Source organism: Labrus mixtus, chromosome 22 (genome assembly GCF_963584025.1).
Source record: "Labrus mixtus chromosome 22, fLabMix1.1, whole genome shotgun sequence".
Lineage (NCBI taxonomy): Eukaryota > Metazoa > Chordata > Actinopteri > Labriformes > Labridae > Labrus > Labrus mixtus.
The window spans coordinates 18231231-18258057 of record NC_083633.1 but is presented as its reverse complement, the minus strand read 5'-3'; the positions used below and the strand labels follow the sequence as shown (position 1 = coordinate 18258057).

Below are 26827 nucleotides of genomic sequence, written 5' to 3'. Positions count from 1 at the left end.
TATAGTACATTTAGGACTTTTGAAGTTAAAGTTATGTCATCTATTAAAATCCTTCAACGATGCTGCATCACTCGTCGTTTTCCTCACACACATCTACGTCTGCTTTAAAGTAATGTCTCTGATTTGAAAACTTGCAAATGTAGAAAATTTTAGCCCCAATTCAGGATTTTTTTTTGAGAGGAATTGAAATCCCATGGGGGAAAAAAAAGACAGCAAGTAATTACAGAAAGAAAACGACCAGCAGGTGGCAGCACAGTGCTTTTAGAAAATTAACCATCTCAGCATTCTTTTCATTATTATTCACTTCACCTTCACAAGGACTTAACCCTAAAACAAAATCACATATTTCCTAATAAAATCTTTTTTTTTGCGCTGCCTTTTGATATGAACGAGTTTTTCTGATTAACACACAATGAAGCAACACTTGACTTGTTTTATAGAAACACCTGTAGGCTGAAAGATGAAGGCTTGTGTCACCATGTGGAAGGTCATGAACGCTGACGGACGGGATATTTTTGGCTTTTGTTAGGGCAGACAAATGGATGGATGGATGGGTAGAAATGGTGTTTTCTGATTCAGGGCGGTCACAGCGGAGCCAGAGTAAAAATCAATTGTGACCATCAGTGGTGGAGATTGATCTCCAGTGTGCGGGGGTCAGATCGGTGTGATCTCTCTCACACCTCCACAGAGGACTTCAAACGGCGTCAGGCTTTACAGATGAGATGGAGTGACTTGATTATCTCATGGGGAGAAGGTAGTTATTTTGGCGGTTAATTAGAGTGAATATGATTGCAGAGTAAAGATTTTTCTTTCTGATAAAGAGTCAAGTGAGAAAATGTGGTTTGAAGCCAGAGGTGAGCATGTGTCTGTGTCGAGTGTGTGACGGAAAAGAGGAGGGTTCAGAGACGAGAGAGAGAGAGAGAGAATAGACTCATGACAGCAGAGATAGAGTGTAACAGAGAGAGAGAGAGAGAGAGAGAGAGAGAGAGAGAGAGAGAGAGAGAGAGAGAGAGAACCAAGGACAGACAGCACTGAGGGGAGGGGAAAAAAACACACACACTCACTCTCTGTCACACCTTCCTCACATCCTCACACAGCCTCTGAGAGAGAGACAGAGCACATCTTGACATTGTGAGGAAGATGCATGTTCACATCAGAAGAGCATCCAGGACAGGAGAATAGCCCCAAAAGCAAAGAGACAAATACATGCCAAGGACTACAAACTAACAGGGGGAAAAAAGAGAGAGTGAGTGTGCCTAGAGGGAAGGACAAGCTTATCTACAGAGAGGGCGAAACAGGAGAGGAAGAGGTAACATCTTCTGTTGCCTTTTAAGGGATCTGAAGAGCAATTCTTAAAAAAGCTGCATTTGGGATTTTCTCATCCTCTTTGCACACGACTTCTACTCTGTCTCTTGCTGCTGCTGCTGCTGTGAGGTTACAGTCTCTGTGGTACCAGAAAACAAGGACTTCTTAACGGACCCGACACCATGAGCGAGGCGAAGAAAGGTGAGCTAGCCATCCGGGATAAAGCCATCCTGCACCAGCAGAGGCGTCTGAAGCAGGCCACCCAGTTCTCACACAAGGACTCGGCTGACCTCCTGCCCCTGGACGGGCTGAAGAGACTGGGCACGTCCAAAGACCTGGTGAGTGGAATCACAAATAAGTACTCGAGATAATCGGTGCATAAATCACTTGATTGGAGAGGCTGGTTTTGGTAGGGATGTGAAACGTTGAGGGTGGAAGTGTCTAATAACATCTCAAAGGGGTGTGCAAAGTGTCGAGTCATGCCTTAAAGAGAACACAACTAAATAGGCAACAAAATTCTGCAAAAATGTTGAAGCCGTGATAAATAGTTCAAATATAAAATGATTCAAATTTGCTGCAAAATCACAGATATTTTTTTTTTTAAATATTGTCTCAAAAACATTTTGCTTTTTGAAACATTACCCACAATGCAACACACTCGTTGAGATTCAGTTGTTCTGTACAACAATGTCAACTATTTAATAATAGTGTTAATGTTCTTTTCCCCTCGTTTAAACATTTAGACGACATTACCCACAATGCAACTCAACTGTTGACAGCCCAGAGAGACAGAGAGAGAGAATTTGGCAATGCTACTACAATTCTACACTTCACTTAGCAGACGCTTTTATCCAAAGCGACGTACATCAGAGAGTAAGAACAACACAAGCAAGGATCTAGAAAAAAGGGAACAATGTCAGTAAGAGCAAACGATCAGCTTTGAGTCTGATTGGACACACAGGTGCTGACAGGAAGTGACCAGAGGCAAAGCACAACATTGAGGGCAGTTCTTGAGAGCTCTAATCAGTATAGAAACCATCTTATAAGTCGTCGTTATCAAACAAAAACCATCGTCATCATCATCATCATCATCAATAATATGGAGACCATCATCATTAAGTTAGTAGGTATTCATGAAAGAGCTGGGTCTTTAGCTTTTTCTTAAAGGTGCAGAGGGACTCATTCCACCACCGGGGGGCGACAGAGGAGAAGAGTCTAGTCAGAGACTTAGGACCCTGTTGTGAAGGTTGGATCAGACGCCTTTCATTGGCAGAGCGTAGAGGGGGGGAGGACAATGCTATGCTAGTAGTGGCTAATTGTTTTCAGCTGCAGAGATAATGAGGGGAATACAGAAGTCTGATAACAGTCTTGATTTAAAGACTCTTTATCCAGAGTCCGCCCAGTCTCAGACCGAGACAAGAACAAAATAACATGCTTTCGATTCTGAGACAAGACCGAGACCTTCAAAAAGTGGTCCAAAGACAACGCTACAAAACTAGTCCGACTAACAGACCAAAACAAACAATATATTAAGTTTACAGTTAAAGACAAAAAAGAACAACAGGTATTCACAGTAAACACACTTATATGTGATTTTTTGATCCAGCAGATGTCGCCCTTGAGCACCAGCATGAAACCAAAACAACTCGCGCTGCATTGTTGTGTTAGCATGCTAATGCTAGCAATCTTTATTAAGCTCGTATCTTCACACTGCATGTAAATTTACCTGAAATGAGCGTGATCTAGAAACACAGTTAAGCAGTGAGTACAGTATGTTATTCTTCTTTTCTCTAGTCCCTCAATTAAACAACTTTTATACACGAGGGGAGGAGTCAGCCGGCCGTCCTGACGATGTAAACAAACTGAAGATAGGACTCTGAAAACTCTGAAAACATCACAGACAGTGGGACTCGGGTGTTACACCCATTGTAGACAGTCATGACTCACAGAGTTATTTTCAGAGGATATACTTGATTTATATTATATTTAAGTGTGAAACATCACATATAAAGACTTTAAATGTTGATGGCAGTTCGATAATTATTTAATTGATTAATTGTTTTAAAGGCTAAAGAAAATGGCTGCATAATAGCTCAGTTGTCAATTTACTGACAAAGTCATGCATGAGGATCTATTTTACTCCTGATAAATGTGCACAGCCATCATTCTCTGCAGAACTACAGTATACCTCGTGGTGCTGAAAGCCCCTAAAGTGCAGCCTTGAAATGTAAATGCATCACAGAAAGGGTCATGAAAGATTCAGAATCCTGCGCTCTGCATACCATAGGAGGGCTGGTTTAGTCAAAGCATGTTACAGTACACTATGCAGGGCTTCTCAAACACACAGACATGTCGTCACACATTCAGGGAACACACACACTCACACATGCAAGGGCTGACGTACACAACGAAACCCAGTCCTGCATGCTACGTGCGACCTCTCGCTCAGGAGGAACTCCCTGTAATAATCTTTCTAATTTATTACTCCACCTCTCCGCTGACACAGTTTCTGCTTTGATGGCGGCTTCCCAGATTCCCCAGAGCTCTTCAAGAACCCCGACACAAACGCTCTGGCACTGGGAATCTGCAATATCGCTGCTCTGTGCGCTCTGCACATCTCCAACTGTGATGCATTTACACGTCTGCCAGATTTTAATACCAAACATTTGCTGCTTTAGATAAACATTCCTCCCTCCTTCTCCTTTCTTCGTCTTCTTTGACTCAGTCACATTTTTCAAATCATTTCACGATCCGCTGGTAGAAAAATGTCTCTCTCTTTCCTTCCTTATCGGCTCTGAGCTCCTGGGGAAACATTTCATTTAAAACTCCAAGTGTGGCATTTTGAAGTAGATGTTATCTCACATGCGTTTAAAGCCATGCTAGCTTCAGAATACTCAGCAACAGTCAGTCCTTCACATTTGTCTAGACTGAAATATCCTAACAGCTGTTCAGTAAATGGCCTTTGAAAATGTGTCACCAACAAGTGAATACTCATCACTCTAAGAAATTGCTGTAAATTTACAAGGAAATGTCAACAGTATGATCCTGTTATGTTTAAATACAGGACATTATTGCATTATAACGGTTTATAATAATATTTTACTGTATTATTGCTTGAAGGAAACAAAACGGTAATTTACCGTAATTTTTGCAATGCATTTCGTGAAAAAGAAGTTGAGACCACATGGTTAAAAGGACAGTGGACATGTTGTTTATTCAGTTATGAAACTATAACAGAATATTTTTCACTTCTCTGTTTAAAATGTAACTACCAAAACTCTTTTATGCACTTTATATACATTGGAAATAGCCTTTGCTAAATGCCTTAATGTAAATATTTGTGCGAGAATTTTTGCCTATTGAACCTTCATGTTCTTAAAGTGTATTTTCTTTGTTTAAACAATAACATTAACAATACATTTTTGTATTTACAAAAATGGTAGAAAACTGTAAATTTCAGCAACAGCAATATACCGTTAATTTTACAGCAACGTCCTGGCAACCTTACTGCCAGTTGTTTACCGTTTTTTAACAGGGGAATTTCACAAGAGTGATAGTTCTGAGTGTAACATCTTGTGAAAGACATTCACAACCTCACAGGATGAAACTAAGTAACGTTTGTTAACCCTTAGCTTTTCTTAGAGCGTCATCATCAGGCCAACTTTCCTTTGGTCTGACGCAACTAGCGTGTCATTGTCATTTCATCGAAGTTTAATTGGCAACTATTTAAACATTATTCAAACAATTTATTTGATTTATTAAGGAAACTGTTGAACTGGAGATGCATACAAGGGATACATCCCTTTTAGAGCTTCAGTGGATCCTAACATAATAAACTGTGCCTGCTAGCTTAAACCTCCTAGCTTTGAAATTGTGAGTGAGTTAGCTTGCTGATATTAGCATTTAGCTCACAGAGCCCCTAGCGTGACTGTCCTGTAGTGTGGATTCTTATTTCTGTAACGTAATGGCAGCCAGAGTTTCTTTGATCAGTCCCATTTTGCACATCTACATATTATTAAAGAGAGAATAAAAAAGTTATCTACAAATCCCTAAAACTCCATTAAATTCAAAAAGCGTACTGTGAGTCGACATCTCCTGCAGGGTCCTGAAAGCCCTCTTATCATAACCCACCAATTATCTTATCCTGCAAGACAGAATGAAGCTCATCTCAGCGGTTATCTAAAATCCTATCTGCGGTGCAGATGTGGCCACAGGGAGCACCGACATGATTTTGCTCAGCGTTTGAAACAAAGTGATTTTCATCAGAAGAGCTTCGGGAACTTGAGGGAGGAATGCAAATTGCGAGGCGGACTCCGTTGTGCCAGTAATCTCCCCTCTGCAGACAGCCGGAGACATGGTTCAGGCTGGGAATAGACACGGATGCAGAAAATGAAAAGAAAGCGTGTACTTCTGAGAAGGCTCGCGTGCCAAACCCTCAGAGACAAAAGATGATGCTGTCGGGATGAGACTGTCAGATCAGTTTGTTTGTCAGTAGGCTACAAAACATCGTCTGTTTTTATGTCTTTGTGGTGGAATTAAAAAAAATATATAAATATTTTCTACCCTTTGTCTTCTGGATGTCATTACCAAAGCTCATAGCTGAAAGTATATGAACTTCTTTTTGATAATTAACGATAAATTAATGAATTAATGAATTTTTCAGCGGCGATGATCTCTTAATTTTAAGTTAATTGTAAATCTGTCTATGCACAATTATGTGCTACATCATCTCTTCCTCCTTTTTTTAAACGCTTTAAAGGGTGACCAAGCCAAATCAGAGGAGGGTAAGGGTTAGTTATCTTCATCCCTGCCATCCTTCCTCTTAATTTGTGCTTGCTGTCCTGTCCTGTCCAGTGTGTAATTCAGCAGCAGAGGCGGTTATGTAAGAGTGAATTTGTTTTGCTGCTCTTTAGCCCGAGGTCCTCTCACTCGCAGCAGCAGCAGCAGCAGCAGCAGCAGCATCACTCCAGCCATGTTGTGTTGTTGGGTAAGGGGAGCAGTGAGCATGAAAAGGGCAAAATCTACAGCGCGAACGCAAGAGCGATGAAGAGGAAGGGAAGAGACGGCTGGAGACATGTAAGGTCAAGGAGGACGCTCGGTCTAGTGTGGATGTTTTACGTAACACAATGGAGAGCTTTTTGTACATGTGCGAAAAAAAAAGCACAAAGCGTAAACTGAGCAGACTATATGTGTATGTACGTGTGTGTGTGTGTGTGTTTGGGGAATTGGGTTGGAAAAAGGCCAGTTGCATTAACACCTGAGCTCAGCATGTACTCAGTTATTGTGTAACTGCTATGTAACCTCGATGTTTTCTATAGTGCACACACTCGATGCAAGAAAATGCAAGATCGCTGAAAAGCAGCGACGTTGCCATTTGGAGAAAAAAATACACCGATCATATGTCTTAAAGGGCAATATCGTAATTTTTCTGAGTTGCTCCAAACACATGTTAATTTATTTATTCTTTAAGAGCTTTACAAAGTTCATCCAAAACATTGAACGTTGAATCATTTTACCCCAGAATAACATTTTCATTGGCTTAGAAAAGTCTTCTACTAAACGATGAGGTCATGAAACTTTTACAAATTCAATGATTCATGCGCGCTGCTCTCAACAAAGCTCGAGCTTAATGCTGTCTCCAAAGGTCCAGTGCAAAAACACACCAAATACAAAACTAGCGATGTGATGTATGCACTAAAATCTGAAACAAGCATTTTCACTTTCAAGTACGTTGAACAATCCTTTTCATAACGACAAAGGCTATCTTTTTTTATACTGAGGAGCTTTCAGTGTCCCTGTTTTTCAAAAAACACAATAAATGTAATAAAATTAGTAAAAAACAAAAAGTCAAATTGAGACGAAAATAGTTGTTTGTTTGATGGAAGGTAAAAATCAAGAACAGGATGCATTGTCTTATTTTGCTGCACACACCCTGGTCCTCTGCTTTGGAGCCTCGTTTCCTCCTCTCCCTGCAGCTCAGCTGTCTGTTTGCTGAAGTCCCTCTCTAACAGACGAGGGAGTCTGAGACTTGTGTGGTTGTGTGTTGCCTTTTGGTGTGAAGGCCTGTCAAATTGAGACGTCACAATCTCCAGGTAATTCTGAGGATGATCACAAGCTACAGCGCTGCTCCTCGGTGCAGAAATGTGGCACGGAAGGAACAAAGAAACGAGAAAGAGTGAGATAGTGTATATTGAAATTTAGTCTATAAATCCTGATGCAAATGTTTTATGAATGAAAACCCTGAGATAGACTACAGAGTAATGCAACTGTTTATGAATTTCTCCAAAAAGGCAGTCTAGCACTTCAAAGTAAAGGGCAGCAGTGACAATGTCAGTCGGTGTTATTGTCGGGCTTGTGGGACACAAACTGCTTCAGATGCAGCTTTGTTATTAGCTCTTGGACAATTAGGGGAGCTGCAGAGATGCTGGTGTGAATCTGTCTCCCTCTGTGTCATCTGGAGCCGAGGATGGGCAGGAACAGACCCTCCCTCAGCTGCTCCCTCGGCGCCGTGTAGAGATAAAAATACCCGACGAAAACAAGAAAACAAGCCCTGACAACAGAGGGGGGAGAGAACGAGCAGTACTGAGACAGGAAGCACAAGGAAGTAGTAGCTGCTAATTTGTTGTGTGTCATAAGGCGTCACACAAACACTTCAAAAAGCGGCTCTAAATTATCGGAATTGAGAAGAGAAAAACGTGCATTTGGTAAAGTACGGTGTCTTAAAATAGCGACGATATTTCATATTTTTATGGGAATGGATTACTCAAGATGAATGAATGGCTTTCTTGCTGAGGCGGTCTGTGAAAGATAGCTCGGCAAACTGTGTCCCCCAGCATCAGGTCTTAATGCTAAGCTAAGCTAACTGGCTCACCCGTTTAAATGCCATTATGATATTGCTCGTAGTTTTGTGTCTTGTACCAACATCGTCTTTGCTGCGTGTCTGATTTGGGAACTAAACGATCCAAAATAGAAAAAAACAGGCAGTAAAAAAATAGCATTAAGCGACCGTTGTCAACAGACTGTGGTCATAGACACTTCATAATAATCTAGTCTTGTAAAAAGCGACCCTTCAAGCATTTCAGTCTTTACTTTATCTTTAAATCTGTGGATGAAATGTCCTCAGGGGATCAAACTTTGGACTTTAAAAGCTCTTCAAAGTATTGTGCGCAGAATTCTTAGCCGACAAAAATAATAATGAAATGACAGATTCAAAAACAAACACACAATGAAGAGAACGGCTTTCTCGTCACATGTCCCAATCTTAACAAATATTATTTACTCTATAATTGACCTTGAAGGGGAAAATGACTTCTTGATGGACTAATCAATTACACTAATCGACTGATTCATTTAGCGCAAATGTAATTTGATTGGAGCATGAGGAAACACACTGGAAAACGTGACAGGCAGACAACCTTCAGTCGAGCATCAAATGAACCGCCTATTGATTATTAAAATAGCTGCTGACAGCGAGTAACCTCCGATTGAACTAACTCATGTCAACCAAAACGTGCTTTTAGAATATTGTTGTAGTGTAACTCAAAAAAAAAAAAAAAAGCTTTGAAATGTAAAAGATTTAGTGAAGTGACAGAAGGTGACGTAATCAAGTGAAAGAGGAGAGGAGGTGAAGGCAGGAAGTGCTGGCGGCAGATGTGGAGCTGCTGGAGGCCTCCTGCTCGGCGCGACAGGAAGTGAACCGCCGGGGACCTCCGTCAGAATGAGAAAGGGGGCATTAGAAAGGTCACGTGACCGCGGCTTGGATGAGAGAGCGAGTCAGAGCCTGTTGCAGTCAGATAATTAGTCCACATGGCAATTAGCCTGTAATCAGTCTCGCAGAGGGAGAAATACAGAGAAGAAGAAAATGAGACAAAAGAGGAGGACGAGTGCTGGCGTCAAACGTTTGGCAGTTGTCCTTCCGTCACACTGGCAGAGGACCGGTTTGGACTGGTTTGTGTTCAGAGGTCAGGACAGGACTCACATCAGCAGCAGACAATGTGAGCAAAGAGGGAACACACACACACGACTTGTTTAATTGTGCCAAATTTGCAAAACAGACTTCAGTTTAATTTAACCTGTTGCAAAAATTACAATTGTTAAAGGGAGGCGACTGTCTGTTTTTCTTCAGTAGTACATCAATTTAATTTATTTCATTTGAAGCGTAATAGAAAATAAATATCTAATAACACATCTTACAATGAGGTGCAATGATTTTTCATCAGCCAAAAATCACTCTGCCTGCTGGGAAAAATGAACAAACAGATTAGATCGCAGCGATGCCAATTTCCCCTCCGCTGCTTCAACAATAAAACAATTCACTGTGGAATGAAGTGTAGCAGCAGGATGTACCTCGTTCAGCATGTAAAGTCTGAATGGGATGCTGCTGCTGCTGTCGTCTTGACGGTAAATCCACGAGGACGGCGTGCGATTTATGACAGATCTTATTTTCTACAGTATCTGACTATACTCACAGGTGTAGTATGAGGAACATGCATGATATGAGTTTTTAGAAACTGAGGTTTTAGGGCTGTCTGATAGCCTAGAAGTTATGTCGCATTTACCATGTACAGAGGTTGCAGTCCTTTGTGCAGCAGTTGTGGGTTTGAATCTGACCTCAGCCCTTTGCTGCATGTCGTCGCCCTATACTCTCTGCTCCAGATGTTTCCTGTCTCTCTTCAGCCGTCATATCCACGAAAAGCAAAAAGGGCCCAAAAAAGAGTTGAGTTTCTAAGATGTGCTAAATTAATTGTTAAAGGCTTTATATGTGATTTTTTGATCCAGCAGATGTCGCCCTTGAGCACCAGCATGAAACCAAAACAACTCGCGCTGCATTGTTGTGTTAGCATGCTAATGCTAGTGATCTTTATTATGCTCGTATCTTCACACTGCATGTAAATTTACCTGAAATGAGCGTGATCTAGAAACACAGTTAAGCAGTGAGTACAGTATGTTATTCTTCTTTTCTCTAGTCCCTCAATTAAACAACTTTTATACGCGAGGGGAGGAGTCAGCCGGCCGGCCGGGCGATGTAAACAAAGTGAAGATAGGACTCTGAAAACATCACAGACAGTGGGACTCGGGTGTTACACCCATTGTAGACAGTCATGACTCACAGAGTTATTTTCAGAGGATATACTTGATTTCTATATTTAAGAGTGAAACATCACATAGAAAGCTTTTAATGCCTTTGTAAAGAACTTAGTAACGTGTTTTTGAAAATGCATAACACCTAAAGTCAGCTCTCTCGCTTGGCGCCCCCTCTTCAACTCAACTGTTTTTACGCTCTAGTACCATCTGCGGTATGTAAATAAGATTGTGTACAAATTATAGAGAGTGTGAGCTTCTCTATTCACCCTTCGAGCTGCAGAGCAGAACAGGGGCATGTTGCAGCAACAACTGAACGCAGACTCGGATGCTGCTAAACCAATTTGCTCGACGGGAGCTGACCGAGGAGCAAACGAGGCTCGAGGAAAAGCAGACGGCGAACATCAGAGATGAGGCTCTGTGAGAAAAAAATGGCTGAAATTACACGCTCAGATGTAATGTTTGCTACCCTGCGGTATCGGGAGAAAAGAGGAGAGATAAAAAAAAAAATCTCTGAACAGGAATTCAAATTTGCATGATCCTTTCTTCTTTTCCCTGTTTTTTAAAAAAAGGAGGCTTTAAGTCAGATGTTGTGACTAATTTCACTCAGCTAATGTGCATGCATTTGCTGATTTACATGCTTGCAGATGCATATATCTATTACTGTTTGTACAAGATGTTCTTTACTCACAAAAGTAGATCATTACTAATTATCTTATTAAAGGAATTCATAACTGAGTGATTTAGCCGGTGAGTGAAACAGGTGAAAGAGAGGTCAATTGAAACACAAAGAGAGAGAGAAGGACACTTTTAAGTGGAGGATATACTGAGAACAACAAAAGAGAAAAACACTCGGTCCGGTATGAAGTGGGCCTCGTCGTTGATTCTGATTAGCTCAGATGTCGAGGAGTGAAAACGTCTCCTGCAGAGAGGAGAAGATTTCCTCTGAGGATTAGGATTACTTTAATGTTAGAGCTCAGGGTTTGGAGTTGGAAGGAAGTAATATGGTGTTGATTTCTATTGATTGTGATGAGGGGTGAAGGGGGGTGTGAGGAGAGGATGTGAAAAGAGCAGAAGAAGAGAAGGTGAGGAAAGGAGGAATCGGGAGAGGAGAGGTTTGGGAGAGACTTAAAAGAGGAAAGGATAATAGATGGAAGAAGGAGAGAAATGTAAGGAGGACTAGAGAGGGGAGATGAGAATAGAAGATGGGGGATCTAAAAAGGAGAAGGGAAAGTGAGATGAAGGAGAGAAGGAGAGACAAAAAGGGAGGCATTAAGAAAAAAAAGGGTTTGGACATTTGAGTGGAGAATGTAAATGAGGATCTTAGTCACAGAGATGTGAAGAGATAAATACAGGTGGAGAGAGAAAGAGGGGAAAGGGGAGGAAAGGAGAGAAGGGATTTTTGGTGTATAAATGATGGCTAGGGGAGAAAATGAACAGAGTGGCTAGATGTTTAGAGGAGGAGAGGATGGAAAGAGAAATAGAGACGCAAAGACGAGGAGAGAAAAACAAGATATTTAAAAGAGTACATCTTAGAAGCGATGTAGTCCTAAAGAAAAGGAGAGCAGAGAGGAGAGATGGAAGGAGGAGGAGCAAAAGACAAGACATGTAATGAGGAAAGGAGAGATGACGACATTAAGAGGAGTGAAGAGGAGGAGAGGAGGAGAGTAGAGGGGTGATGCGAAGCAAAGATAAATGTAAAGAGGGGTAAAATAGGAGTTATGTAACAAGGAAAGATAGGAGACGTAGACCTAGAGAAGGAGACATGAAGAGGGGGAGTGAAGAGATGTATAGAGGAGAGGAAAACGAGGAGACAATAACTATAAAAAGGAGATGGAGGGTGATGTTAAGACGAGGAGATGGGTGGAAAATTGAGGTGGGGGATGAGAGAGGAGAGGAGGGGAGGGGAGGGGAGGGGAGGGGAGAGGAGGGGAGGGGAGAGGAGAGGAGAGGAGAGGAGAGGAGGGGAGAGTAGAGGAGAGGAGAGGAGAGGAGAGGAGAGGAGAGGAGGGGAGGGGAGAGGAGGGGAGAGGAGGGGAGAGTAGAGTAGAGGAGAGGAGAGGAGAGGAGGGGAGAAGAGAGGAGAGGAGAGGAGGGGAGAGGAGGGGAGAGTAGAGGAGAGGAGAGGAGAGGAGAGGAGAGGAGAGGAGAGGAGGGGAGAGGAGGGGAGGGGAAGAGAGAGTAGAGGAGAGGAGAGGAGAGGAGAGGAGGGGAGAGGAGAGGAGAGGAGAGGAGAGGAGAGGAGAGGAGGGGAGAGGAGAGGAGAGGAGAGTAGAGGAGGGGAGAGGAGAGGAGAGGAGGGGAGAGGAGGGGAGAGGAGGGGAGGGGAAGAGAGAGTAGAGGAGAGGAGAGGAGAGGAGGGGAGAGGAGGGGAGAGGAGAGGAGAGGAGAGGAGAGGAGAGGAGAGGAGGGGAGAGGAGAGGAGGGGAGAGGAGAGGAGGGGAGAGGAGGGGAGGGGAAGAGAGAGTAGAGGAGAGGAGAGGAGAGGAGGGGAGAGGAGAGGAGAGGAGAGGAGAGGAGAGGAGGGGAGAGGAGAGGAGAGGAGAGGAGAGGAGAGGAGAGGAGAGGAGAGTAGAGGAGAGGAGGGGAGAGGAGAGGAGAGGAGGGATTGAAGGAGGACCAGGGGAGAGATGGAAGAATAAGAAAAGGAGTAGAGTGGAGGGATGTTTTCAGACTTGAGGAGAGATAGAAAAAAGGAGAAGAGAGTGTGGACATTAAGAGGTGGAGGGAAGAGGATGTTTGGAGGGGAGAAAGAAGAGGAGAGGAGTGATGTGAAGATGTTGGATGTGTTGGAAAAGAAAGGAGGAGGGTGGCAGAGAAAAAGAGAAAAAGAGCACAGAGCTGGAAAGGAGCGAGTAATGATGAGTAGAGTAGAGGAGGAGAGGAGAGGCCATCGTCAGTCTAACAGCTGCTGGGCCACAGCTGGAGCTCAGAGTGGAACCAATGGGCAGAATCAGTGTCAGGTGGTGATTACTGGCTGTAAGGGTGCTTGTTTTGGGCAGAAATCCTGACAGAGAGGTTCTAAGAATAGAAACGAATCTTGAACAGAAACACTTCTTCTTTTTTTTTTTTTACGGAGAATCGGTTTCTTTCTGATGCGACGGGCTGTCAGAGAGGTCTCCTGGAAGGCCTGTCGAGGTGTTGGATTGAGCTGCAGATCGACAGATGGACGTCTGACACAGAGAGCCTCTGAATCATACTGACAGGTCACATACACACGCATGTCCAGACATGAGATGACATCATTACAGCCATGTTAAAGGCTTTATATGTGATTTTTCACACTTAAATATAAATCAAGTATATCCTCTGAAAATAACTCTGTGAGTCATGACTGTCTACAATGGGTGTAACACCCGAGTCCCACTGTCTGTGATGTTTTCAGAGTTTTCAGAGTCCTATCTTCAGTTTGTTTACATCGCCCGGCCGGCCGGCTGACTCCTCCCCTCGTGTATAAAAGTTGTTTAATTGAGGGACTAGAGAAAAGAAGAATAACATACTGTACTCACTGCTTAACTGTGTTTCTAGATCACGCTCATTTCAGGTAAATTTACATGCAGTGTGAAGATACGAGCACAATAAAGATCGCTAGCGTTAGCATGCTAACACAACAATGCAGCGCGAGTTGTTTTGGTTTCATGCTGGTGCTCAAGGGGGCAACATCTGCTGGATTAAAAAATTGCATATAAAGCCTTTAAGGTTGTAGCCCTGAAGTTGTCACTGACTCGTATGTTATTTTCTATTTCTCATCCTCCATGTTGTGTGCTTTTTTTTCACATTTCTTTTGTTTTCTTTTGTTGCCACCATGTGGTTCTTGATAACACCATGAATGGATCTATTGAACACCTCTGCACAGTACTCTCCAACAGTCATATATGTCCTTTTTGGAGAACAAGCCTATATTGTGTTGGGAGCTATTGGCCATCGACCCATTCTGTCATCCAAGTATGAGTACGTCTACGTCACACATACAGCCTATTTCACAGAGCTTTCACACTAAACTATTACCCCCTAAGACTCGAGGAATCTCCATCATCATGGCCCCCGTGAATTCAGCACATCTGATGGGTCCAAATCAATCGACACCAGAAAGAGCTCTCCACCACGCACAACGACAGAAGCTTCAGCAGTGACGTTTAAGGGGTTGTTGGCTCAAATAGAACAAAGTGAAGTGGACACAAACCAGTTTTTATATAAAAGTGTGACTGCAGGAGAGTTGATTGCATTTTGAGAGGGAGCAGAGAGATGGCGATAGAGGGAGGCAGTCGTGTGTAGAAATGAAGGGCTGTTTGGAATAGTAATATAATGCTCATGGAAAAACAACAGGTAGGCAGATGGGGATGTCCCTCTGTGAGATTGGCAATCAACCAAGATACTAAAACCGCGTCTTAATGGCTCTGCAGACGACGATTATTCCAGGCAGGCCGGCTGTCTTTGGACCAGTGAATGAGATTTAATACGATACCAATCACATCAACTATAGTGATCCTTTGTAGACAAACACTTCCTCCTGTCTTGGAAGCATGTTGAGTTTATTTTGAACAAGCTAATTGATAAAGTATTCTATGCAGACACACTTTGTTTGCTGAAGAAATGCAAATGATTCAACAGAATGAATCCACTTTTATAAACATTCTTCAACTTTTTTTTAACCTTTTGATAGTAGCTGTAGCGCAACCCTCACATATATTCAGCTTTAAGTTAACAATTGCAAACTAGTAAGCCAGCAGTTGCTTATCTCTTTGAGGAGAAAAATTAATTTCACTCCATTTGATGTCATGTTTGTGTCCACTATTAATTCTCCTTTTTGCTCTGTTTTGGTCTCCGCCAACTTCAAACTGTTTCTCACACATTTGGTGCTTCACATCATGAATTATCGGCACTCTAAAATATCAGCCTCAGGAATTGCCATTTGTGACATTTTCCCCTTGACTTACTTAAACAATGTTTCCGTAACAAAGATGATACCGAGAAGAGCGGCTTCTTTAAAATCGTCAGCATCCACAGACTATACTCTTTCAACTTCCTGTCTAAATGAAACGCTCAGGACCAGGTTCCTTGATATGTTCGTAGCTATTTAAAGCTTTTTCAGATGCTAATTTGGGATTGGAAGCAGCTCAAATGGAACAAATATAAAGGCTGTCTTTCCTCCTAAGCATGCCTGGAGATTGGTAAATTTAGTCTAATCTGTCCTTTTTAGTTTGCATTTTACCTTTTGATCTATTCCAAGACGTTGCCATTAAAAGAACAAGCTGGGAGTTCATTTTTCTTAAGGTAACATAAAGGCTTGATTTGTTTATGTTCAGAGCTAAAAGTTCATTACGATGGATGCTGCAAAGTTCTTGATGTTGTAGTTTTCAAAACCCACCTTGAAAGCAGAGCTCATGCTTTGTGTTTTATTAATGCAGCGTCTGTGCTGGTGTTTGGTGACCCGCTCTTTTCAAAGGAAGCTGTCTGACAGGCTGTACCCAGACTCTGCACTCCTGAACAGAAATGTGATTATAGAGGAACAGGCAGCTTAAAATATAATTTACTTTTTTCTGTGAAGCAGAAAGAACAGCCAGCGACTGACCACATGTTGCTTTGAAATAGTGGAAACATGCCGTTAATCGAGAAGAACATACGAGCATTATATCGATTCAGAAGACGTTTCTGACAGAATGAAAACCAGCTGTTGGTTTGATTATAACTTGAATAATGTGTCTGTCTCCATAAAGAACATTTTGTTGTATTTGTAAAGTGCTTTACACGTGGACCCTGCAGGGTGCTTTTGTCTACTGACAGACTGCAGGTGACAAAAAAAAAAGGTTGTTCAAAATGACACCAGAAAGTCTTTAATGTCTGCTGACAGGGATGACCCGCACACGCCGACCTATCTCTCGAATTGGCTGTCTTGACATGATAATGTGACCTTCTTCCATGGATGTTTGGAAAGGTAATTTATTTCACTGAAGCTAAAGCTAGCTGTTTAAATGGACGTGTGTTGTTTTGTGTGCGTGGGTGGACAGGAGGAGATTTCGGTGGAAGGGAAAGACGATGTGAAATGCTACGGCTGGTGCTTGCTTGAATCTGCAGAATCTATGGTTTAAATGGCCTCAGCTTCCTTCAGTGTGATAAGTTTTGGATCAAAAAATAGATTGTGGTGACTCTAAAAAAAAAATAGTTTTTGATTACATTGACACAATTTCTGCTGAAGTAGACCAGACGTGGAAACTACAGGCCACTAGTTCTCAAATTTATTCTAAGAACAGCTCCAGAAATTGCATTTTTCTTACATTGTTTCCCCTTTACCCCTGACAGTGTGTGCTGATAAAGAAATGAGCTAGTCAGACCAATTTTGTTCTTTGACTCGGGCTGTTTATTTCTGCTGTTAAAACGGCCATTTTTGAATGGGTGTGTATGTGACTTCTGGGACTTCTGCAGCCAGCCTCAAGTGGACACTTGATGTACTGCAGGCTTCCACATTAGCTTCATTTTTCAGCACGGGAGGTTGCCGCTTGACTGTTATTAATCAAGGATAACATTGTCATTGCAGGCCATGGTCTAAAGCCAGTTTGTGTGTGTGTGTGTGTGTGTGTGTGTGTGTGTGTGTGTGTGTGTGTGTGTGTGTGTGTGTGTTTGATAAAAGTCTGACTACTCTAGTTTTCAAGGCCAGTTCTTGGTTTGCATAAAAGGACTGAAAATGAGCCATCTGCATGCAGTATGAGAGGGAGAAAATTGTGTGTAAGAACCATCAAGTGAAGCTTTTAAATTAGTCATTTGTGTCACAATCTCCTTTTTAATAATTCATGCAGACAGCAGCTGCTCATTTACGCTTCTGTTCATGGCTTGTTTGAGTTGCAAAAAAAAAAAAAAAAAAGGACTAATTTGTCTGACACCTGAATAAAAAGACGTAACAAGTTTACCTTCAATCATTAGAAACAAGCACTTACAAGAAAAATATGAAGGTACTTAGAGGGACAGACTTTTACTAAAGTTTAGAATATAAAGCCAACATTTCATTTAAAGTAGAATCCATCTTTTATTTAATGCAGTTAAGACTAATTGTATTAACATCCGTTTCTGCAAATGCACGAATAAACACAATCTTAATGGTGTTTGAGAACAATATCACTTTGTCTGAATGTGCCGATGATCTGCAGCCACTTGAGTTACACTGACATGTTTCTTTAACACAATGACCTACATATGTTTTTTCTCCTCTTAGATTAAAAGTGTATCATGCGTCACACGCTGTCTCTGACGTACTCTGTGAGATAGTAAAAGTATAAATATTTATCTTTTCACATTGCAGAGAGGGGGGTAACACCAGAAGATGACACCTGTCCACTGATATACACACACACGACTCCCTCGTCAACAGTTTGCACCATCGCACAGCTCAACTGTTTTTCATTTTTCACAATTTTTGACTCCGTGGTTTTAAGATTTTTCTCACTGTATAGACTTAATGTATATGTTTATGGCTGCAACTAATGATTATATGAATTATTGATGAATTTGCAGGTCTCTTTCTTAATAAAAAAAATAAATATATATACCGTAAAATATATAACTCCAGTGTCTCAGACTCCAAAGGGAAGTGTGTGAATGTTGTGTGTTGCTCAAAAACAGAACAAAAACCAAAGACATTCAGTTTACTGAACTGTGATGTTAAGGAGAACAGGAAAGAGTTGATTTACCCAATCAATATCTCAGCATTTTGTTGAAAATAGACACACAAAAATACTTAATTGTACAGATCTTATTGGTGTAAACTGGAACAATATGAGCTTCCCACTAATTCCTACATTTCTCTTCCTTCTCTTCTTCTTCCTCTAGCAACCTCACAGCATCGTCCAGCGCCGCCTGATGGAGGGAAACATCACGCGGCTTCGCGGGGAGGCCAAAGACCTCAGCGGCAGAGTCCGCTCCCCGCTGGCCGACAACAAGGACGGAGCCGCGGACGCCGAGGAGAGGAGCGAGAGCACAGCGGACGACTCCACGGAGGAGAGGGAGTCTCTGGAGGAGAGCGAGAGGAGCCTGCGGTCGGACGAGGAGGACGACAGCAGCGAGGCCGGAGCCAGGCAGACGGCTGAAAGGAGCGAGGGCACGGAGAGCTCGACCCTCCTCGCAGCTCTGCTCGTTCAATGCAAGGTACCCTCACAATGTCTCGCCTCTTTCATATTCAATATGACACACTCTAGCCCTGCACAAAAACTGGAATTAAGAAAAGAGACAAAGACTGCACTATTCCTCTCTGATGACTCATCACTTAAAGCCTGCTCTTCATTTTCTCTCTCTTAAACTCATTAAAAGCTCTGCAGATCTCAGCAGCTGTCTGTGAGGACAACAGAAATCTGAGTCACAGTGACCCTGGTCAACAGGTCTTGGTGTAACAGTGATATAAAAAGTAGGTTAGAGAGATAACAAGCGCACATGGGCTCGGCATGGAGAAAATGGAAGGCAATGAATAAGTGGTATTCAAACATCTGCAGCAGCTTATGTGCAGGAACCAAATGACAATCCTCTCATGTGGGGTTCAGTTTGGTTCAGTTGTTTCACAGGTTGGCTCTTAAATCCCCTTGAGGACGACTGTACACATAGGACAAGAATAAGACGGAGAGCCGGAGGGTCTTCTTTGCCAAGATTTACAAGACATAAAAAAACAATCTCCAGGGACTCTCCTAAAACGACTAAAATCTCGACACCTGCTTGGCGATACAAAAAGGGAGCAGGAAGGACTTTTTCTTGAAATATTGTGGCTCATTCAAAGGATTTAAGAAAGAAATACAACTCAGGATGCAGACAAATGTGAGGCTATTGAAGTTAGGAAGGCCCTTAACCAAAGAAGAGAAATGTAATGTGTGCTCTACATCAGGGATTGGGCAACTTTGGTCACAGCGAGGGGCCACATTCATTTAATTCTCACCGCCAAATTGTAGGATACAAAAACAATTACAGTCGATTATGTCTCAAATTTAACTCAACATATACCAGTGATCAAATATTATTATGGACATATTTCTGGTTTTCATGATTTCATGGCAGATTTTGTCATGTTTTCTTCATTTTTCCAATTAATTGATGTGTAAAAATTGACCTGAGGGCCACGTTGAGGGTTGATGGGGGCCGCATGTGACCCCCAGGCCGCCAGTTGCCCACCCCTGCTCTACATCCTGAGTTGTTAAAGTTATAATTATTATCTTGAATTCTTTTGATCAGGATTTTCTTGAATATGAATACAAACAGTATAATAAATGCTGAGCCTGTAATCGAGGGGCTAAAGAGACAGTCTCTTTGACCTTGTGGATCCTGATTAAAGACAGCTTATGACACCAAGGACAGAGCCATTAATTATGCTTTGAAGGAAATCAATACAGTGATGAAAGCACTGCTGTTCTCTGTGCTGTTAGAAGTATGTTGTGCTGCTTCTGCGTATGTGAGTGTTTTTTAAAAACAGTACTTTTCTGGTCGATTCAGCGTTTTCCCCTATTACTCATTGTGCGCCGCTCGGTTTTATCATCAACTTATTAAATTCAAAAGTGTTCCTCAGTTACTCATTCGGCTCGTTCTATTTTTAAACTTCAGGGGGGGAAAGGAGAGAGTGGATTTTTTTTTTTTTGCAGAGCTGGGACTGAGACAAAAGAGCAGGTTTTGTGGGCTCGCTGATAAGCCGGCGTCGCCTGTGAGGACAAAAGAGGGCTCGGCTCGCTCTGTTCAGAGTGTGAGGGATCAAAACAAGGCTCATGGAAACTGGACGCGTTTTATTTCCAAAGGGTGAGATATCCTCGGGGGTCAGATGGAGGAGGTATTGATTTACGACTGGATGATGTGGACGAGTAGGAAAATACAGACACAGAGAACCAAGATTGGTAGAGGAGAGACAACAAAAAAACAAACAGATTTTTAAAAATCTAAGTCGGAAATTTCCCAAACATTCTTCACCGAAGAATAAAAACGTAGACATGATTTGTTTTTTGATTTTCTCTCCACCCAGTGTGTCTTTTCAGACATTAAATAAGTATGTGACACAGGTTTTCTTGAAAGTCACTGTGAACAGAAACACCGCCATTTTATCCATCATGCTAGTACACACACATTCATGGAGAGGAATCAGAGTGAGGCTGCAAACCGAAGAGTGCCCGAGCAGTCGAGGGTTTCAGAGCCTTGCTCAAAGGCATGTTTGGAGTGCCAGTGACCCGACCATACTAGAACCAGCGACCCTCCAGTTCCCCTCACAATTTTTGATTTGTAAAGAATTTGCACTTGAATGAAAATAAATAGTCTCCTTCAAAAATGTCAATGGGATTACATTTTTTTAAAGATTCAAAATGACTTTGCATTTTCCAAACAGCCCTCAGGTCGTGTCGGCTTTCTTATTATTTTAGTATTCATTGCATGCCAAGGTCCAGCGCTTTGGCCTGCTCCAGTCTGCGAGGCCTGTTACCTTCTTTCATTAATATGTAAGCAAGCACAATCATAAAAGAATAACAAGAGGGATATTTTTGCATTCGATGGTGGAAAAACAAATAATTCATACATGGCCTGATTCACATTCAACAGTGCGGGGGTGGCGCTTATCTCACATGCATGTAGAGCAACCATATGTTCTCAAAACACTTACACACTCTTCAGTTATTTATTTATTATCAATTTATTTCCCCCCCCCGAACAAAAAATGTTCTTAGTTGTGCACAGGTTGCATGACGAGTAAGACTTTCTGTCAAGTAAGAGGATGTTGAATAGAAAAAAGGCCCATTTCCCAACAAACCATTACACTAGCTGCAGCGAGATACACTTTCCTCTGCTCCCCATGAATCATGTCTTTGTGACACGTTCTGCCCTACAGGCAACGGAGCACTACTGTGTGATGCAGAAGAGGAGAAACGTCAGAAGGAATTAGGACACGCTGCCTGCTAGAACTGCTTACTGTAAAAACTCACAACAAAGAAAATGACTTCAAATCATTTTCCTTTTTTTCTGCTGAATTGAACTGAAAAGGTTTTGTAGAGCTGATGGGAGATGAAGAGTCCAATGAGCTTTTATACATATTATAATATTGTTACAACCACATTAAAGGCTTTATATGTGATTTTTTTGATCCAGCAGATGTCGCCCTTGAGCACCAGCGTGAAACCAAAACAACTCGCGCTGCATTGTTGTGTTAGCATGCTAATGCTAGCGATCTTTATTATGCTCGTATCTTCACACTGCATGTAAATTTACCTGAAATGAGCGTGATCTAGAAACACAGTTAAGCAGTGAGTACAGTATGTTATTCTTCTTTTCTGAAGTCCCTCAATTAAACAACTTTTATACACGAGGGGAGGAGTCAGCCGGCCGTCCGGGCGATGTAAACAAAGTGAAGATAGGACTCTGAAAACTCTGAAAACATCACAGACAGTGGGACTCGGGTGTTACACCCATTGTAGACAGTCATGACTCACAGAGTTATTTTCAGAGGATATACTTGATTTCTATATTTAAGTGTGAAACATCACATATAAAGACTTTAATGATGAGTCAGCGATACTGTGACTTGACTTTCAGAGTGGAGTGGTTCAGTTGGCTAATGAGTAAAACACATATAATGAATGACTCGCTCAGTTAATATATCATACCGTGGAGCGATCAAGTCAGAAAAAATCAAAGCGCTCACAACAAACTGAAGACTAAGCATCTTGTCAGGAAATAGGGTCAGCGATTTTAGCGGTACTGATTGGCTAATAATCAAAAACCTGGACATCTGATGTTTGATGGTACACAGCGCGTTCCTGTTGGATTATTCTTTGGCTTGATTATTAACTGTTGGGCTGTTGGAGCGGGGGGGCGGGAGCGTGTAACAGAAACGTGGTGATTTAAGAGTCCAACACAGAATCAATACACAGAAAAATCACATTTGACTCTAAAAACAAAAGCTGGCCTGGAAATACGCCACAAATGGGTGATTTGTTTTGTCTGCGCTAAGTTGATTAGCAGTCAACTCTGGCTTATTTTTTTCCAGTTTGGCAAGTTTCTCAAGCATGTGTGCGCTTAAAAGCATTTGTTGAAAAGAAAAGAGAGATTAGCGGTTTTCAACGGCTCCCCAGAGTTGTGTTAATGTTCTGTTATGACTGGATGTTTCCTGATGTGTGTGGGTGCCAGAGCGAAGTGGAAAATCACACTGAGACTTCAAAATATCCCCCCCCTCTGTCCTCCCCACAGTGCTGCGAGACTGAAGTCAAGGCGTTCATCAACACCGGCAGCCAACATAACCACATCTCCACCTCCTGCTGCCAGAGGCTGGGGTAAGAACCACTGTGCTATAATCCACAAACAACACATGAATGACCTGCCTTTTTATACCCAGTTTATAGTGTTTTTACAATCAAATGAATCAAAGCAAAAAACTGAAAGAAGAAAGAAGTCTAAAAATAACAGGCTAGAAATAGATAGGTAAGAATTAACATTTAAAAGGTTGTCTACAACACAACCTTTGAGGAGAGACGTAATAATGGAAGTGTTTAAGCTCTTCAGACAGTTTTTTTTCCCCCACATCCTTGGAGACCTGATATTCACCTGCTCATTTAAGAAAAAAGACATTAAAATGCCGGATAAAGCCGCGCTAAAGATCAGATTCTGTGCACCGGCTTAAGAGTGTTGAGCGGACGTGACATTTTTGTTCCCATCTGAACTTCAAATAAACTCAAAAGGAAAACAGGTGAGCAATAAAAGATGATAAATTGATGCACTGTTTGTCTTCAAAATGCTACCTCATAAAATCCCTGCTGCATAAACTTTTCATGGACATAACAATAAAAAAGTTGATGCAGTATATTGCGCGGATATATTTGACAAGGACATTTATTCCTGGGAGATTGCAACGATATTACATTTAAAACGTCTCCATTGTAAGGTATTATTTGTGTGTCTGTGTGTTATTAGATTGGTGCCCAGCCAGGACAGCTCGCCATGTGGTGTGAAGGCCTCAGTGACGGGTCTGCAGCTGCAGCTGGGCCGACAGACAGTCCAGTGTTCAGCTTATGTCAAAGGTAAGAAACAAAAAACGTAACGGAAATCGGAGACACTCAAGGGACAAAATAGCATGAGATGAATCGCTATTTAGAAAAAACGAATGCTTTAATTTCAGTCCTCAATTTATCATGATTATTTAGTTATTTTTTGACAGCCCTAGTGGTCAATAATGGTGGTGGTGATATTCCCCATTCTGAAGAGATTCTGTTAATAACATATGATATAAGAGGGATGTTGAGTTGATTATGAGCTTCTCTGTACTTTACATTCAGGCAGAACAGCCGTCCTCGTCCTCTTTAAGCAGCCAGGCAGAAATGAGCATGAAATAAAAGGACAGCAAGGTCGACAAGAAGATGTTTTAAGCAGTAATTAGCGATATGTTCCGGCAGATAAATGTCTAATGTTTTCAACTTTCTACTGCCAGTTTAACACGACGACGTATGCACTCCAACGCCTTTACGTCGGCTGTGTTAAGAATGTCGAGTATTTCTTTGGAGGGGAAAAATCTGTCTCTGCACAACAAGGGCAAGTGGGAAGATAATTACAAAGGAAAGTAACTGTCATCACAGCAGAGCAGATAAAGAGAGAGCACTGCAGACTCAAACCAAACTGCAAAAAAAAAGAAGAATAAGTACGAGAGGAACTATTTAGTTTGGAGTTTTGCCTGATTGCTCGTGATTTTTTGGGGACTGCTTTGACACAATTATCTGATATTTTGTTGTGTTTAACAGTCACCACACACACACAGGTCCAAAGCCAAAGAACAGAAACTGAAGCTGACAAGTAAAAGCTGTCCCTCCTCCCTCCACCCTCCACCACTAACTAGTCATTATGCTAAACTTAGCCAACTGGCTGCTAGCTGTGGCTTCATAGTCAGACGTTGTAGATAAAAGAGGATCAAACTCGTCATGAGCCACGCTCTTGACATGAAAGTGAAACAATGTATTTCCAAAGATGTCAAACTCTTCCTTTAAAGGGTTAATATGTGATTTTATAAAGGAAGTATATCCTCTGAAAATAACTCTGTGAGTCATGACTGTCTACAATGGGTGTAACACCCGAGTCCCACTGTCTGTGATGTTTTCAGAGTTTTCAGAGTCCTATCTTCACTTTGTTTACATCGCCAGGACGGCCGGCTGACTCCTCCCCTCGCGTATAAAAGTTGTTTAATTGAGGGACTAGAGAAAAGAAGAATAACATACTGTACTCACTGCTTAACTGTGTTTCTAGATCACGCTCATTTCAGGTAAATTTCCATGCAGTGTGAAGATACGAGCATGATAAAGATCGCTAGCATTAGCATGCTAACACAACAATGCAGCGCGAGTTGTTTTGGTTTCATGCTGGTGCTCAAGGGCGACATCTGCTGGATCAAAAAATCACATATAAAGCCTTTAATGCGGTTGTAACAATATTATAATATGTATAAAAGCTCATTGGACTCTTCATCTCCCATCGCATATAAAGCCTTTAAAGCAGAGTCTTATCTGAGGGGCAGCAAAGCACAAAATGATACACATATTCTGTCCAGATGTCACAGCTACCACAGTATCTTCACTCTTCCTTTGAATGAGGAGGACAACATGCTCCTTAGAAAGATAACAAGAACAGAACTGCAACAAAAACAAAATCCTACGCTTCTTGTCACTCCTCGTTGTTCCTCTGCACCATTTAATAATGATTGTTTTTAAATCCTTTAACCCAGCAGCTGACTCTTGCTCACTTTGTTCATTCAGTTCTCACTTTGCTGCTACATGATCACACCCATCTTCACTCATACACATGCTCATTATGAATACATGAATGAATAATGCTGCCGTCTTGATGATTTCACCTGGATCCAGGCTAATGTATGAATGTTAATATGATGAGTTCTTATTCCTCCACTTTCCTCTGCTCTCTCCTTTATCGTTATTTTTCTCTCTTTCCTTTCAGAGGATGAGACGTTCGAGCTGTGCCTGGGTCTTCAGACTCTGTTGGAACTCAAAGTAAGGACCTCATTTGCTTTGCTAATATTTGCTGCGCCCTTATCGTAGGGTTTACTTTCATGTGTGTGCTTTGCCTCAAATTGCCAAACTGAATAAGCAAAAGGAGAAGAAAGAGACGCACGAATGAGAGCGGGAAAAAGTAAACATTTCAGGAGAGGAGATGGCGGCACAACAAGAACGCAATCTCAAAAATCAGAAGTAGAGCGCGCGGTGTTATCTAAGGGGAAAAGCTGGGTAGATTATTTTAGCGGCACAGTTATTTGTTAGACGCCCACTGTGTGGATAAAAAACCACGAGGAGCAAAGTGAGAACATCCTGCGGTGGAATTTCAAATTCCACTTTCAAAAAAATGCAATTTAAACCCCCTGAAGAGACTATCTGTGAATCTTCAGGCAGCGCTCTCGCTGATGTCGGTATCAGAATGATCCGGTTCATATCTTCTTTATAATCTAATTAAATCAAGACTTGAGGATATGAGGGGAACATCATTGTGTGAATTAGCCCTGAAGGACTTTGTAATGCAAGCTCACTCATGTCTTTAACTTAGGATAATTAAGTCATCATGAATAACGGTGGTAACTAGATTAGGTTGAATTGATCTATTTTTAGATTTGAAAACAGTAGGACCAAGAAATATTACACATTGCAGAATATTTTGTATTGTTTGCTAATTTATTAATCCCACAGCCTGGGGTGCAAGATGGCCTAGTGGTTATGTCGCGCGCCCTATGTACTGAGGCTAAAGTCCTTGTTGTTGCAGCGGCTGCAGGATTGAGTCCGACCTTGTTCCTTTGCTGCCTCCCCCAGCCCACTCAGCTTTGCTTCGTCTGGAGCCATTGATTTAGTTTAAAATGATATTTCACCACTCCTGTCTTCTAATAGTGCTGCCTGGACCTGAGCAGTCGGGTCCTGAAGCTGCAGGGCTGCGGCGAGGAGGTGCCCTTCCTCAACCCTTCGACCGACAGCCAGTGCCAACACGACACCAACAAGAACCTGTGAGCACGACGCGACAGCGGCAACCAAGAATTTTCCTCAAATCTCGACCGGTTGCAGCAAACGAGGCGCAATGCCGCCTGTGTCTGGACTGTCCGATCACAGTGTCTCACACACTGCCAGAACATGGCGGAGCGTTCGCCGCGGTTGTTCTTGAGTTTACATCATTGTGTTTGTAGAAATAAGACATTCACTATGATTATCTCTTATATTAAATTAGTCTTGTTCGCGGAGCGGATGAACGCCAGTTATGAGCCAATCAGATCTCTGTGAGTATAATCATTCTTGATGATTATACTGTGTAGTCGATCCAGTTTCTCAGCTGCTTTGTTACTCTGACGGTCTGTTAAAGGGGAAAACGATGATTTGAAAGTCAACTTTTGTGGATATTTTTTTGTGATTAGGCTGTAAACATCAAGTAAATGTTTTTCTTAATTCAATAAATTTAAATGTTGTTAAAGGAA

The 26827-nt window shown here is 41.9% G+C and overlaps 1 protein-coding gene across 1 annotated transcript; it reads left to right on the top strand.

Annotated features, from left to right (window-relative positions):
- Positions 1 to 1038: 1038 nt before the first annotated feature.
- nrip2 (nuclear receptor interacting protein 2) lies at positions 1039 to 26827 on the top strand. Its single transcript, XM_061029548.1, has 6 exons — positions 1039 to 1643; positions 18208 to 18522; positions 22573 to 22655; positions 23293 to 23399; positions 25318 to 25370; positions 26253 to 26827. The coding sequence occupies exons 1-6, from the start codon at positions 1488 to 1490 to the stop codon at positions 26367 to 26369; spliced, it is 831 nt and encodes a 276-aa protein (XP_060885531.1). The 5' UTR covers positions 1039 to 1487; the 3' UTR covers positions 26370 to 26827.